Source organism: Mustelus asterias, chromosome 17 (genome assembly GCF_964213995.1).
Source record: "Mustelus asterias chromosome 17, sMusAst1.hap1.1, whole genome shotgun sequence".
Classification (NCBI taxonomy): Eukaryota; Metazoa; Chordata; class Chondrichthyes; order Carcharhiniformes; family Triakidae; genus Mustelus; species Mustelus asterias.
The window spans coordinates 31202158-31218494 of record NC_135817.1 but is presented as its reverse complement, the minus strand read 5'-3'; the positions used below and the strand labels follow the sequence as shown (position 1 = coordinate 31218494).

The following is a 16337-nucleotide window of genomic DNA, read 5'->3' as shown; positions in this document are numbered from 1 at the left end:
GCTTGGCTACGGGAGCGGCAAGTTCTGGAGCACAAGTCTTCAGTACTATTGCCAGAATGTTGTCAGGGCCCATTGCCTTTGCAGTATCCCGTGCCTCCAACCGTTCTTGATATCACGTGGAGTGAATTGAATTGGCTGGAGACTGGCATCTGAGATGCTGGGGACCACTGGAGGAGGCCGAGATGGATCATCCACTCGGCACTTCTGGCTGAAAATTGTTGCGAATACTTCAGTCTTATCTTTTGCACTGATGTGCTGGGCTCCTCCATCTTTGAGGATGGGGATATTTGTGGAGCCGCCTCCTCCAGTGAGTTGTTTAATTGTCCACCACCATTCTTGACTGGATGTGGAACTAATGATGCATAAAAGAGCAAAATATCCAGTTTAGATCACGGGGCAGTGCTATTGTTACACATCTGAGTTATTCTATTGCATAATTAGATACTGAGCTGCATAGGGACATTTCTGAATGGAAGGCACTCACAACAGCTTATGGGAATGATTGCAACCTCTGTGACTTGAAGAATATCAATGACAGATCTCATTCCCAAGAACTCAATCCAGCACTGCTCCCTTCCTCATTTGGTAGGGAATGTATTGATTAAGAAAGCTCTCTATAACATATTTCAGGAATTTCTCCCCTTTGCCCTTCATGGTCTATTCATAAAGTAATTGAAATTCACTGTAATCATTACTCTGTTCCTTCATTCATTATCTGAGAAATCAATGGATTTTGATGATGATGTATAATCTCAAATGAATTTGTTTTATCAAAGTACCTCAACAATAACAATAAGAACTTGTATTTATATAGCACCTTTAATGTAAAAACAATCTCAAGGCACTTTACAAGATTGTTTGCAAAGCAAAATTTGACACTGAACCATATGAGATATTGGGGCAGATGATCGAAAGCTTGATCAGATAGGCAGATTTTAAGGAATCTATTATAGAACAAGAAATAGAGAAATGGGGAGATTTATAGAGAAAATTCCAGAGCTTAGTTCCGAGGCAGGCAAAGGCATGGCCACCAATGATGGAACAATAGAACTGAAGGTGCTAAAGAGGTAAGTTTCTAAGGCTAAACTTTAGCCAAAAAGTAAGGTATTGACTTGCACGTGTAATATTTTTGAGGGATTGAAATCCATTCTCTCCCACCGTCTCATTATTGCAGAGTTGCTCAATTGGAGACTTTTCGTGCCATCCCCAAAGTAACACAAAAGGAGGCAAAAAGTATTTTTATCAGGTGTTGACATGCGCACATATGAGAAATTAAACAGCCTCCTTCAGTGGTATGCTATGATTTTATCAATGAGTAGGTTTGTACCAGGGCGAGTTTGACTTCAGTGCGAGCAGGTGGTAAATACAGAGAGTTTGGATTTTTCTGGCTGAATGTCAGGGGTCAGATCACACGTGAGATGTATGATATACACTTTTGGCCTAACATTGGGGCTTGACTTTTACAAGAGATCAACCATTACTCGAGCATACCCAGTAAAAATTATCAAAGAAACAATTCGATGCTGATGAGAAAATGGAAGGACTTTCTGACTCAATGAGTCTTAGTGATCTATAATTATCTTGATTCTACCAAGGCTTCAAGATATCTCTCAAATTTTGTTTTTATCTGTTTCAGCATCTTTCATGAAATACACATGCTACCCTGTTAACCTTTCCACCTGCAACATTTTATATTTTACCATTGTATATTTATACATATCTCCATTATTCTGCAGTTTCAGAGGTGACTCCTTCAGCTCCACTGCTCTTCCGAGTTTTGTGTCATCTGCAAATTTTACTGTATTGCAGCTATATTTATAGTTTTGGTATAAGGTGACCTCTTGGGTATTTGACCAGCGTCAAAAATGTTTACACCTGTGATTCATCCACAGTTGATATCTTTGATAATGACTGATTTTCTCCCAACTATGGTTGACATTGAGCAGGAGTATCTTAAGTCTAAACAAAATAAAAATAAAAGATAAAATAAGAAGGAAAAGTGAAGGAAGTGTTAAATATTACTGTCAAAATATTTAAAATGTTTTTTGTTTTTCCTTTAAGCTGTTTGGTGATAGTGAAGCCACGCTGAAGAAATCCTTGGAAGGCATTTTTGATGACTGTTCAACAGATAGTAGTGTGAGTATGCATTGACCATATGCACAGCTAATATGGAAAGTAGTTGAATCACATTGATACTGTACTGTTTGTATAGTCACAGGGGCCATTTTATGCCTGACCGGATTGTGAAAGAGGTAGTTTGCATCAATACCAGATTTGAAGAGCAATAAAATTGCCAGGAAAATTTGTCTTTCTAAAGGAGCATTCTTTCCTGTAACAACAACTTTCGTTCCTTTGTGGCCACTTATAAAAGATCTTCATTTTTGAGTTGCAGTTGTCTACTCTTAAAAATGAGCACACCCACATGCACACTCCCACTACCAACAAGTAGCTGCATACAATTTTCTAGAAGGGTGCACACTTGTCATTAAATAACACTTAAGTGATCCACCCCAGTCATTTCTATCTTGTTATCTTAGAAGCAGCTAAGATTAGTATTTGCTGGAGGAAGCTGAGATGTGAATGTAGTTATGCACTTCATATTTGTTCCAATCTACCAGTAAAGAAATCAAGATCACCTGAGCTAGCCCCAGGCAGTTGCAGTATGAAATATGGCTCTTAGTCTAGTCACAGAATAATGGGACTATAAAAGGTTTATTTATAATTGTTGCTGCCAGAGTAAGGAAGAGAAATTCAGGAGTGTAGTGCTGGAAGCTGGAATCCACCCTTAATAAGTGTCAGTATAAAAGCACCCCATATTCTATAACTGTGTCAGCTGTATTATCCCACTGGTGCTCATTTCAACTGTTATGTATAATTCAATACCAATATAATACTTAGAATTTGCCCTGTTTAATAAATGTAACCCGACCGATTATTTGAAATCATGAAGCAGCATTGTCATTTCAGAGAAGTTGACATATTTGTCAAATCCATTGGTGAAACCTATGGGAAATGTTGTTCTACTTGTTTACTGAAAAGTAGTTGTGTTGTGTCAATAGGGTGTTCTATGATTCTATATCTAATATTCAAGCTCCCTCCAGCATCCCCTGCACCCCGGGTAGCTCCATAATTTATCCAGTGAGTACTTGAGGCACATAGACCAGGAAAATCTACTTTCAATCTCAGCCTTGGGTATCACCATCTGGGTCAGAAACTGGGCTGCTACATTTTGTTTTCCCCCCAAGTTAGGGAAATGGAAGGTGGGAAAGTTGGCCAATCTCTGATGGGTGTGTTCAAATGGATATCAAAAGAGAACAGCATTGGCTTTGACTGCGGTGCTCACAATCAAATTCACCATCAAGCTTCAGAAATGAATACGGCCCATTTTGACGAAGAGCTGCTGGCTTATCTGTAGAATCTTACCTCTAATAGTTGGTCCTTTCATGGCATTGACAAGTGGGTGAAAAACATCTGACTGGTTCTAGTTTATAGTTTGGGAACACTTTCTTTTTCTGAGTTAAAAATTTCCAAGTTTCACTTTATTTCGTGATCATACCCATATGCACATTTCTTCCCATTTATTTTACTTTACTGCACAGTGAATAAGAAAGGGAACTTCATGTTTTATGAAAAATATCCTTCATTTTAGAGAGAAAAATAATCCCATCCAAACTTTAAAAAATGTTAATTCTCTCAGATGCTGAGACACAGTTGAGATCACACTTTCTCCCTCTTACACCCCATGACCTCCTCATCACAGAACCAACAACTTTGTGTATAACCAACCAGTCGCATGATTTTCAGGATTTCTCCACCTTTAGAATGATTGACACTGGCATGAATTTCTGGTTTTTGTTTGCTTAGGAGGGACTGAAGATATTTTTCTAACAGTGAAATGGAAAGCAGTCAAGCAGCTGAGGATATACATTGTTTTCCATTAAATACACATTAGAATAAAATTATCAACATTTTAAAATCTCTTAAAGAGACCAAATTCAAGTACGCTAACTAAGTAACGTAACTGGAGAATTAGATTGTATAAAAGCAAAATATTGCAAATGCTGGAAATCTGAAATAAAAACAGAAAATGCTGGAAATGCTTAGCAGGTCTGGCAGCATCTTGGGAGAGAGCAACAGAGTTAATGTTTCAGGTCGATAATCAACTAGATTGTATAGCCATTTGGTAGCTCATACATAAACAATTGATCTTTATGTACAATATATATACTTTGGTGTAATTTTTTTTCTAGTTGGCAGAGTTAGAATTGACAGCAAAACCTTGTGTATCATGGCAAATTACAATGGATGTATATCCATAGTGATGCGTTTCATATAGAAAATGCGAAAGAGACATGGGGTGATTTTTCCATGCATTATATAAAGCCAGTGCAGGAGATTTTAGGAGATAATTACTCAGGGTCCCAGCAATGAATGTGAATACCTAGCAACATATTAGGATTAGAAAGTATTGCTGCAAAAGCGAACTTTCTTTGATTTAATCAGCAGTTGCCACTTTTGGTAATTTGGTTTATGTTTTTGGTGATGCAACAATCTCACAAGTCCTTCATAATATACTCACCTGGAATTTATTGTGGTAATAATGGTGAAACTGTCAGCATTCATTGTTATGCCATTGAAACTGACAGGAGCTTCGGGCTCAAGTCCAGAATGTGCCGTCAGTGAGTCTACAATGCTCCCTATGATGCACTTTGGAGGTTCTTCCTATAACAATCACTCTTATTGCTGCTAGTCTCATTTTTTATTCATTTATGGGATGTGGGCATTGCTGGCTAGGTCAGCACTTTATGCCCAACCTTAATTTGCCTTTGAGAAGGTGGTGGTGCGTGCTCTTGAACCATTGCAGTCTGTGTTGTAGGAATACCCACAGTGTTGTTAGGAAGGGAATTCCGGAATTTTGACCCAGTGACAATATAGGAGCAGTGATATTGTTCCAAGTCAGGATGGTGTGTGACTTGAAGAAAACTTCCAGGTGGTGATGTTCCCATGCATCTGCTGGGTCCTCCTAGGGTCCATGTGAACAGCAATTGAACATGGGGTCAGTTGGTCTTGAGAGATGGGCCTTAGCGGGTTTATCGAAAGATGCTGTTGAAGGAATCTTGGTGAGTTGCTGCTGCCATTCTGTTAGTGGTGGAGGGAGCAAAAGTTGACTGAGGTGGATGAGGTGCCAACCAAGTGGGCTGTTTTGTCCTGGATGATTTTGAGCTTTTATTGCAGCTGCACTGATCCAGGCAATTGGAGAGTATTCCATCAGTATTTTGTAGATGGTGGACAGTGACCTGCTCTTGTAGCCACAGCGTTTATATGCTTAGTCCAGTTCAATATTTGGTGAATGTGCACAGCCCTCTGGATGTTGATAGGGGGTTAGTGATGGTAATGTCATTAAATGTCAAGGGGAGATGGTTAGATTTTGTCTTGTTGGAGATGGTCATTGCCTGGCACTTGTGTGGGTGAAAATTACTTGTCATTTATCAGCTCCTAGCCTGAATATAGTCCAAGTCTTGTTACATATGGACCTGGACTGCTTCAATATCTGAGGAGTTGCAAAAGCTGCTGAATGTTGTGTAATCATCTGCAAACATCCCAATTTCTGACTTCATGATGGAGGGAAGGTCATTGATGAGGCAACAGAAGATGGTTGGGTCCAGGATACTACCCTTAGGAACTCTTGCAATGATGCCCCAGAACTGAAATGATTGACCACCAATAACCACAACCATCTTCCTTTGTGCTCGGTGTGAATACAACCTGTGGAGAGTTTACACTCTGATTCCCATTGACTTGAGTTTTGCTGGGGCTCCTTGACGCTACACTTGGTCGAATGCTGTCTTGATGTCAAGGGCATTCTCACCTCACCTGTTGAGTTCAGTTCTTTTGTCCATTATTGGACCAACGTTGTAATGAGGTTTGATAGCCTTGGTGGAACCCAAACTGAATGTCACTGAGAAGGTTATTACTGAGTAAGTGCAGCTTGATACACCCGCTACGACACCTTTCATTGCTGCTGATGATCAGGAATCGACTGATGGATTTGCCCTTTTTGTGGACAGGGTGTCAGCAATTTTCTACATAGCCAGCTAAATGCCAGTGTACTGGAACAGTTTTGCTAGTCGCATGGCCAGTTCTGGAACACAGGTCTGGAGTGCAATTGCTGAAATTTTGTCAGGGCTGTAGTGTTTTGTTATATCCAGAATTCATCCATATCTTGATATCATGTGAGTGAATTGAATTGACTAAAGACTGGCATGTATGAAGCTGGAGACCATTGGAGGAGGCCAGTATGGATCATTCACTCAATTTTCTACCTGAAGATGGCTGCAATTGCTTCAATATGGTATTTTGCACTATTATGCTGGGCTCCCCCATCATTGAGGATAGCAATATTTGTGAAAATTCCTCCTCCTATTGGATGTTGAATTGTCCATCAACATTCATGACTGGATGTGGCAGACTGCAGAAATCAGATCTGATCCATTGGTTGTGATATTGCTTAACTTTGCCTATTGCATGTTGTTCTTGCTGTTTGGCTTGCAAGTCGTCCTCTGTTGTATCCCCACCAGGTTGACAGCTCATTTTTAGGTATGCCTGGTGCTGTTTCTTGCATGCCCTTCTGCACATTTCAGTAAACCAGGGTTGATCCCTTAGCTTGATGGTAATGGTAGAGTGGAAGGTATGCTGGGCCATGAAGTTATGGATTGTGGTGATGTGCAATTTTATTGCTCCTAATAGTCCCCAGTGCCTCATGGAAGCCCAGTTTTGAGTTGGATCTGTTAGAAATCTATCTCTTTTGGCATGATGGTAGTGCTACATAATATTATGGAAGGTTTTTTTATTGTGAAGATGGGACTTCATCTCCACAAGGATTATGCAGTGGTCACTCCTACTGAGACTGTCATAGACAGATGTATCTGTAACAGATAGATGGATGAGGATGATAAGTAGGCTTTCCCCACTTGTTGGCTCCCTCACCACCTTCCAAAGACCTAATCTAGCAGCTATATCCTTTCGTACTCGGCCAGCTTGATCAGTAGTGGTATGACCAAGCCACCTTTGATGCTTCCTCCACATGGTGTTAAACATGAAGGACTACTGATTCATCAGCTGAGCGGGGGGATGGTACGTGGTAATCAGTAGGAGGTTGCCTTGTCCATGTTTGACTTGATCTCAGACTTCATGTGGTCCAGAGTTGCACTTGAGGACTCCCATGGCAATTCCCTCCAGACTGTATTCCACTATGATGGCGCCACTGTGGGTCTGTCCTGTTGGTGGGACAGGACATCGCCAGGGATGCTGGTGTCTGGGACATTGTCTGTAGATAGGGTTCCATGAGTATTACTATGCCAGACTGTTGCTTGACTAACCTGTAAGACAGCTCTTCCAATTTTAGCACAAACCCCCAGACGTTAATAAGGAGGACTGTACAGGGTTGATGGGGCTGGCTGCACCATTTCGCTTCCAGGTGCCTAGATCGATACTGGGTGGTCCATCTACTTTCATTCCTTTTAGACTTGATAGTGACTTCATACAACTGAGTGGCTTGCTAGGCCATTTCAGAGTCAACCACATTGCTGGTGGTCTGGAATCACATAGGCTAGACTAGGTAAGGAAGGCAATTTCTTTCCATAAAGGATGTTAATGAATCCGATGGGCTTTTACCCTGGAAAATCTGTGCCTTGTTGAATGAGGTGTAGCTGGGTTTTTATTGACATACTAACTTCCTAATTCTTGGTAAACACTCACTGATCCTGAAAAGTAATTTTGCATTTGTGGGATGTCCAATTTGTTCACACAGAGTAAAAGTTTCACATATTTAAAAATATAATTTGTTTTCAGTCTGTTTAACTTTCTAACATAATGCAGGATACACATATTTTGCTGTCTAAAAATATAAATTAAAAATTAATTATTTTGGGTGCTTTTAACTCCTTAATTTGCGATGTGTGAACACTTCATGCGATTGATTGCTTATCTGCTTTCTGATCCGATTGCACCTGCATACCAAGACATCCTCTTGATTTGGCAACAGATTGCTATTGGGAATGGCAAAAAAACGCACAAAAAAAATTACTAGATCTTTGAGGCCCAGCACAAGAACAATTCCTTCGCCACTAACCACAAAATTCAGGCCAGTATTACATGATGTCATCATCAAATACTGTTGACACGGGGCTTATTTATAACTAGAAAGAAATGCTAAAACTTCAGTTCAAAATTCCATAATTTATTGAATGATTTTGCTATTTAAGAAGAGAGTTGCGTGTAATACATTGAATGAATAATAACTTTGAGCCGTAGCAGTTTTAAGTCAGTTACATTTTGCCAATTAGAACTGAATTATTGTTAGCAAGCTGCAGATGCCACCTAGTGTTTGAAAAGATAAAACACTGTCAGTAGCAGGCCAGAAAAATAGATTATCCACCTCTGACACTTCTTCAGACACGGCTTTCTCCATGTACTGCTGGGGTGAACTGACATTAGGTTGCAGTCCTGGAGATGAAGCATGCCTTAAAGGATATTTTCCTGTTTGAGATTTGTGATGGTACAACACTGTGACACCAGAAGAAAAACCCATGTGATCTCTTATCTGTTCTCAGAAAAAGCAATTTTCCAGAGTACTTGTGTGACCAATTACTCCTTATGATGTGGACTGCTATTTACACCTGTCTGCATTAAGTTTCATCTGCCATTTTTCTGCCCAATTACATTAGCTTTGCAGCAATTTCAGATGCTCTTGCATCCTTAACAATGGGAGGAGATCATGAGTGTCGTCTGACTACCTCAATCAATTTGCCTATCTCACAAAGGCAATTAAGGATGGCCAAAAGTACAGAGTAATGACACTAGTTCGAGTGGTTTACATAGGTTGACATTGAGTAAAATATTTGGCGAAAGTCACCAAAGTTAAAAGGTTGGATGTTACAAATCTGGGTTGTTACAGGTAGTTTCTCAAATTAATTGGCAGCGGATCTCCTGTCCCTTGCATGGTAGAATTAACTTAAACTGCTTAATATTTACTTAGCCAACAGAGTCCAAAAGAAAAAATGCTGGAAAATCTCAGCAGGTCTGGCAGCATCTGTAAGGAGAGAAAAGAGCTGACGTTTTGAGTCCAGATGACCCTTTGTCAAAGCTAAAAGGCATAGAAAGTGGGAGATATTTACACTGCAGGGTGAGGGAATGAAAGATGAGTCATAGCCACAGAAACCAGGGGAAAAGACTGCTAATGGCAGTCCACAGAGAGAATAAAGGATGTGAATGGCCAAACGGCAGAGAAGCTAAAATCAGAGGGTAAGCTGTGACAGATGAAGATGTTGTGTGGGGGCAGGGGAGGAAGGGGATGGAATGGATGGGACGGAGGTAAAATTTAGAAAAGGGGGATAAAGTAGGGGGAAAGAGTAGGGAGGGAGAAGAAAAAATGAAGAAAGACAATGAAGAAATGGTGGAGAACAGTAAAAAATTAAATAAAATAGAATGAAAACAAAGGGTTGAGGTGGGGTAGAGCTAATCATCTGAAATTGTTGAATTTGATGTTGAGACTGGAAGGCTGTAAAGGGCCTAGCCAGAAGATGAGATGCTGTTTCCTCCAGTTTGCGTTGCTTCACTGGAACATTGATGCAGGCCAAGAACAGACATATGGGCATGGGAGCAGGATCGTGTGTTAAAGATAACAGAGTAACTGGGGGATGCAACTGCATGTCTCCCTTGAAATATGAACTTGATATTGTACATATCCTTCTGTGTGCTTCTTCACTATTTTAGAAGGTGCATCAAATTATTACTAGATGCGGTGAGTCTGAAATTAATTGTTACATTGCTTTATTTCAGAGTTAGATTAATACATAAACAGAAGGCCTTCTAACCAATGTGCCCTTTTTTATAGTACAGGGGCTATTGGTTTAAGTGCGCTGCCGCTTTAATTTTTTTTGTGTGGCAACATGTGCATGGTAATTTAGAGGGGTCGACCCTGTGTGCATAACCTGTGCAGGAAAATTTGGCTTGTTACAAGGCCACGTGACCAGGCAGCTTTGTGGGAGCATTGCTTTCAAACTTTTAAGCATTTCTAACCTCTTTGCCTTGGCATAGGCCATCACATTACATTCCTTTAACAAACCTAACTGCCTTTTCAGCCTTTTTGTCTCAAAAATACTCTCTCTCTATTCCTGTGTCCTCTTCCCAGACAGATAAAAAGACTTTTGCTTTGGTGCCTTTAAAAAAAAAAGTAAGAGTATGCATGTTTTAAAAAAAATCTCAACGCCAAAAATATCTCACTTTCCAAATCCTTTTAAGTGGGTAAAATAGTAAGTGGGGAATCCTGAAGTGTTTTGATGAATCTTGCGTTGTTTTTTTAAGTAATGGATAAATTGAAGTTCCTGATTTTTGCTGCTGACTTTACTGAAGTCATTTCCTCAGCATGCCAGTGGAGCATCTTCAGAACTGACCATTTGAATTCTAATGCACAATGTCAGTTTAGAAAGTAGGGTGGAACTTTCATTTATATCATGTTTTTTCATATCCTCAGGATTCCCAAAATGCTTCATAGCCAAGGAAATACATTTTAAATATAATCACTGTTATGATAGCAAATGCAGCTGCCAGTTTGCTTTTCTACTGTGGGAACTTACCTATTCTTATTTGAAAAGTGATTTGGAAACTTTTACTTGCACCAGTACGTGCAGGTGGGGCCTCAGTTTAATACCTAATCTGGAAAAAAAGAATTTTGAAAATACAGCACCTCTTCAGTACTGCACTGAAGTGTCAACCTAGAGTAATGCCTGAAGTAAAGCTTGAACTCTCAAATCCCTAATTCAGAAGCAGCTATGCTACCTAAAAGGCAAGCTGACACTTGCTATCTACCAATGACGTACATAATAACATGAAGCATAATTAGGTAAAAGTGCTGCAGGGGAAATCAAGCCCCTTTATTCCATCTGTAATTCTGAAACCAGGGTGGACCCCATTGTAACAAGGGAACTCCTACAAGTATCTATAAATTACTAAGTAAGCATGGAATTAAGACAGTAAAGTTAGTCTGGCTGCATGCAAACTAAAATAACAAAAATCTCCTATAAGATATTTATGATGTTGACAAAAAGTCTACAAATGTTTAACACTGTACTTAAAGCTATTAATGTGCATCTGGATTAAAGATTTAACAGCTTAAAACTCAAAAATAAAAAATTACCTGACTACCAAAAACAGTGAATCTTTGAAATAAAATTTATTTTTTGTTTCCTTTTGAACTGAGTATATGGAATGTTTCTCCTAAAGTTGGCAAAAAAGTAAAGCTAAAACCCCAATACGGGCTTGGCCTTGAATCAAACATAAGAGATAAAAGAGGTCACATGGGGGACTTTTCTGATATGCCAACGTCACAACATCACAGACCTCTTAAAGGGGAAATTGCTTCCCCTATATTTTATTTTTGTTCACGTGCAGCTGACTTGGTGCTCGTCACTTCAGCACTGTGTGGGTGATGTACATTGGATTACTTTAAGTAGGCTGCATTCAATTTGCACTGCTTACCAATACAGTTTTAAAGTCTGAGTTATTTTAATAAGTATCTTGTTTCAAATTATTGCGCAGAATAATGGATAACATTGTGGTGCAGATCTTCCAGTCTCCATACAGTAGAAGCCTGGACATAACCCCCCAGTGCGTTATGAGGCCCCTTGGAAGTTCCAACACAATGATTCTATGAGAATTGTCAAGAAAGTTAGGACTTCCGATGGGCAATTCCTCTGAAAAAGTCTCCAACTCTGAGAGTCTGAGAGTTTGGACAGTTCCAACTTACTCACTAGAATAGTTACACAAGAAATGTTAGATTAAAACCTGGTGCAGCACCATACAACTCACTCTCAATCACTCTCACTGACCACACTCCTCTCATCGGTTCTTGCCCCAACCGCCAATTTTCCCTGTTGACCAACCTGACTAGGCCCCCCCACCCGACTCTTCAACTACCACGACCATCCTACCTGATTTCACCGCCCTACCCGATTACCTTACCCACCTACCCCCTTAGCCACTTACTTTGCCCCCTCACCAACCCTATCCCCTTACCACTTACCTGATCCACATTACTCCACCTCTTTACCATTTACATACCCACTTTCTTACACATGTACATTCCCTCCCTAGCTTTTCAAAGAAGCTTTGGGACATTCAAATTCTCCTTTGCATAAAAAGGTGTGGTTTCCGCCCAGGCTCTTTCTGCTGCTCCTTCCAAAGGTTTTAGCACCAAGTCAGTGTGGAAGAATTTTCCCTTGGAAGATTGCCCTGAAATATCGGAGGAAAGTAAGTGTGTTTTTTTTTGTCTGTTCAGGGTCAGAAATAAGGGTCAAAAGATTTAAGCCTATAATCTTTGAAGTTTGAAAGAATGCCTTCCCCATGCCTCGCTGTTCCAAAGGCATACCACCAGTTACGTTAATGGCTGATGCACTGTTAAACCTTCACTTACATTGGCAGTGAGCTTAATGTGATATATCAGAAGATCCAAAATCGATCTTTGTTGTGAATTGAATTTTCTCACCATCTGAATAAGCAGCTGACTTTTGCGTAGTGCTCCCTCACCATGTCATGCTTTATACTTAGAGGCTAGTGCAGTGGATGACTGTGGTCACAAACCTGTAGTGGGAAGACTGAAGTCATTGTGTTTGGTACCCACCAGAAACTCCATTCCACTGTCTACAATTTCCAGCTTTGACCACTGTCTGAAGCTGAGCAAGACCACACAAAATCTTAGTATTGTACATGACCCCGAGATGAGTGTGTAACCATATACCCACACCGTGGCTCAGACTGCATACTTCCAAAGCAGAACACTGCAGGCCATTTAGTCTGACATCTGTTGTTGAGAAAAAGCTGGAATCCATGAATAAGGAAGTGGTAGCAGGGCACTTGGAAAATCATAAAACAATCAAGTAGATTCAGCATAAATTTATGAAAGAAAAATTGTGTTTGACAATTTTTGTTTAGAGTTCTTAGAGGATTTAACAAGCAGAGTGGATGAAGGGGAATCATTAGATGTAATGTATTTGGATGTCCAAAAGGCATTTGGTAAGGTGTCACATGAAAGACAGCAGCACTGGGAAAGAGCAGATGACACTAAACTTGGAATTGTTGTGAACTGTGTGGAAAATAATGATAACCTCAAGTGGATATAGACAGGCTGTTGGAATGGGTGGACATGTGAAATATGAAATTTAGTGAAGAGGAGTATGCTCAAGTACACAAGAAATAGGATCAGCAGTGGGTCATATGGCCCATTGAGCCTGCTCCATCATTCAATACGATCATAGCTGATCTTGGCTTCAACTGCCATTCTCCATAGATCTCAGTTTCCTGAGAGACCAAAATGGTGCAAAGTGATGCATTTCGGTATGAATAATGTGGAAAGGCAATATCATAGAAATCATAGAAACCCTACAGTACAGAAAGAGGCCATTCGGCCCATCGAGTCTGCACCGACCACAATCCCACCCAGGCCCTACCCCCATATCCCTACATATTTTACCCGCTAATCCCTCTAATCTACACACCCCAGGACACTAAGGGGCAATTTTTAGCATGGCCAATCAACCCTAACCCGCACATCTTTGGACTGTGGGAGGAAACCGGAGCACCCGGAGGAAACCCACGCAGACACGAGAAGAACGTGCAAACTCCACACAGACAGTGACCCAAGCCGGGAATCGAACCCAGGTCCCTGGAGCTGTGAAGCAGCAGTGCTAACCACTGTGCTACCGTGCCGCCCTGAAATATAAAATAATGGATTGTAATTCTAAAAGGGGTGCAAGATCAGAGACATGTACATGTGCACAAATTGTTTAAGATGGCAGGGAAGGTTGATAAATTTATTAACCAGACAGGATCCTAGGCTTTGTAAACAAGGCATAGAGTACAAAAATAAGAAAGACATGATGAACCTTTATAAGACACTGGTTTAACCTCAATTGGAGTACTGTATTTAATTCTGGGCACCATATTTTTGAAAGGATGTAATGGTTTTAGAGAAATGTCAAAAAGGGCTTGACAAGGTGGATGTTGAGTCGATGCCAAAGAGCCAACGGTGACATGAGGAAAAGCATTATTACATAGCGAATGATTAGGATGTGGAATATAGTGCCTTAAGAGTGTGGTGAAGGTAGATTCAGTTATGGCTTTCAAAAGAGTTGGATAAGTACCTGGAGCGATTTTCAAGACACGGGGAAAGGGTGGGGAGGGAACTAGCTGAGTTACTCTTGCAGAGAGCCACCATGGATACGATGGGCCATTTGACCTCCTCCTATGATTCTATTCATTTTTGATTATCAGCTCTGGAATTCCCTCTTTAAAAGCTCTATCCCTCTCTTCTATTTCAAGATGCTCCTTTAAAAACTGCCTGTTTGATCAAGTTTTTGGTCATCTGTCCTGATGGTCCTTTCAGCGGCAAGTTGGCAGTATGTTTTTATTGATATCGCTGTTCTTGAGTGCTTCGGCGCATTTTACTATGTTAAAGGCTTTGTCGAAATTTAGGTTGTTATAATTGGCTTAGTGGAGTTTAAGATATTGAAGTTAAATTATCCCAGATTAGTGGATCGTTTAGACACCCTGATCTTTTGATAGTACCTTTGCAAATTTTTAATTCAGCAGTCTATAATTGTTGGGTTCAGCAACTCCACCTTGCCAGGTCCCTGAGAATATTGTCAGCACACTTCTGGAATAAGAAAATGGGAAACATTAACAGAAGTAGAAAAAAAGGTTGATGTTATTCTGTTCTTTGTAAAATGGTGATGATGTTGGGGTTTCCTCTTCATGTTGTGACATTATTTTTAAATAGTAATGCACTTTGTCGGTGTACTGTATTGCACAAATAAATTGCCTAAGCATGTTTCTGTATTGAAATGCAAAAAACCTTTTTATATTGACTTAACTGTTAACAAAGAATTTGAGTGTAGGTTATTACTGGCCTTTCCAACAGAGAGAAAAGAGCCTAACCATGAGTATTCATCAACAAACACGTGAAAGTGACAACTGGGTTACTGATTTCCTCGTGCCTTCATGGGTCTGTTTACCAGATGATCAACCCATTTTGGTTGTTGTACATCCAGGGAACTCAGCACAGGAAATTCTTGAAGTTGCCTGTAAGGTATGTCTAAGATTAATTCTCCCTATACTTTCGACAAGTACTTATTAGAGGAGTTGACTACAGACAAAGTTACTTTGAAATGTAGCTGTTGGCTAAATAAAGGACCCCACAGAACTTTAAAAGATTGATTCCACAATGAAAGTATTTTATTGAAATTGACAGCTTATTGTAAAAGCTTGATAATTATTTTTGCTTAATAAATCCTTTATTTAATTCAGTTGTTTAATTTTGATTTTATTCCTCTGTTACTTAAATTGCTATTCTGTTCAAAGCTTTTAAATCACCTTTTGCATTATTGCCTTTAAAAACTCTTTTTCCTTCACAACAAGCAGCAACCAGCTTAATAATATCTGAAATTGTCATTTATTTCCATGATTTTGATGTCCATTCCGCAACCCTGGTACAACGGCTGTTTGATTGTGTACCAGTATAATTTTGTTAATGATTTGTATTTGTATTTATCTATGTGGTGGTTCCAAACACACAGTATCTAAATGACCTTAGTTTGTGTTATATAGAAAAATGAATATCATCAGTGAGCAAAGGAACATTTATCTGTATTGTATTGAATGCATTGTATACGAAAGTAAATATTGTAAATCAATCCTCCGAAAGCAGTCTGTACAAAAACAGAACTGCTGATAGTAACTAGCACTGCCTGCCGTTTACTATTTAAGTGAAGGGATGAAACAGAAGGTGTAGTCACAAAATCAATGTTATTTCTTAAAGGTTTTCATTGACACAGTATTTCATAGTTTCTGCTATCCATTAGTTTTTTTCAGCAGATTTAAACTTCTGAATTGATTTGAAATCAGCCATCAAGGAGGTTTGCCACTTGTAAAATGAAGTATCGAAGAGAATAGTTTGTATTTTGTTTCACTTAATTAGATTTTTAAGCCAATTTCAATATAGTCAATGGAAAATGTAAAGTACTTGTATTTATTTAATTTAAATAGAATGTATTTACATTTAGACAAGTTCATGATTACCAGTTAATGGTCCTTCATTATTTTGGCATACAGAGTAATTCTTTGTTTAAAAATAACGATCAGTCTATGTTTCTTTTCTTTGTTGAGGACAATCACTTTTTTTCTTCACTTTTATGCGTTTGGGATTGCAGAGGGATTGATCCACAAGTGTAATTAGCCGCCTTGCCAAGTAGCTGTTGTTCATGCATAACTCTAGACAGAGTCAT

General features: G+C 39.6%; 1 protein-coding gene across 2 annotated transcripts in view; it reads left to right on the top strand.

Moving 5' to 3' along the window:
- Nucleotides 1-16337, top strand: part of LOC144506410 (rho guanine nucleotide exchange factor TIAM1-like) — a 306108-nt gene that overhangs the window by 164856 nt on the left and 124915 nt on the right. The window contains exons 10-11 of one of the 2 annotated variants that reach the window (XM_078232483.1): nt 2062-2136; nt 14975-15142. In XM_078232483.1, coding sequence (XP_078088609.1) covers nt 2062-2136; nt 14975-15142 — 243 coding nt within the window. Of the gene's footprint in view, nt 1-2061; nt 2137-14974; nt 15143-16337 lie in introns of those variants that run through there. The other variant, XM_078232484.1, reaches the window with a different exon arrangement.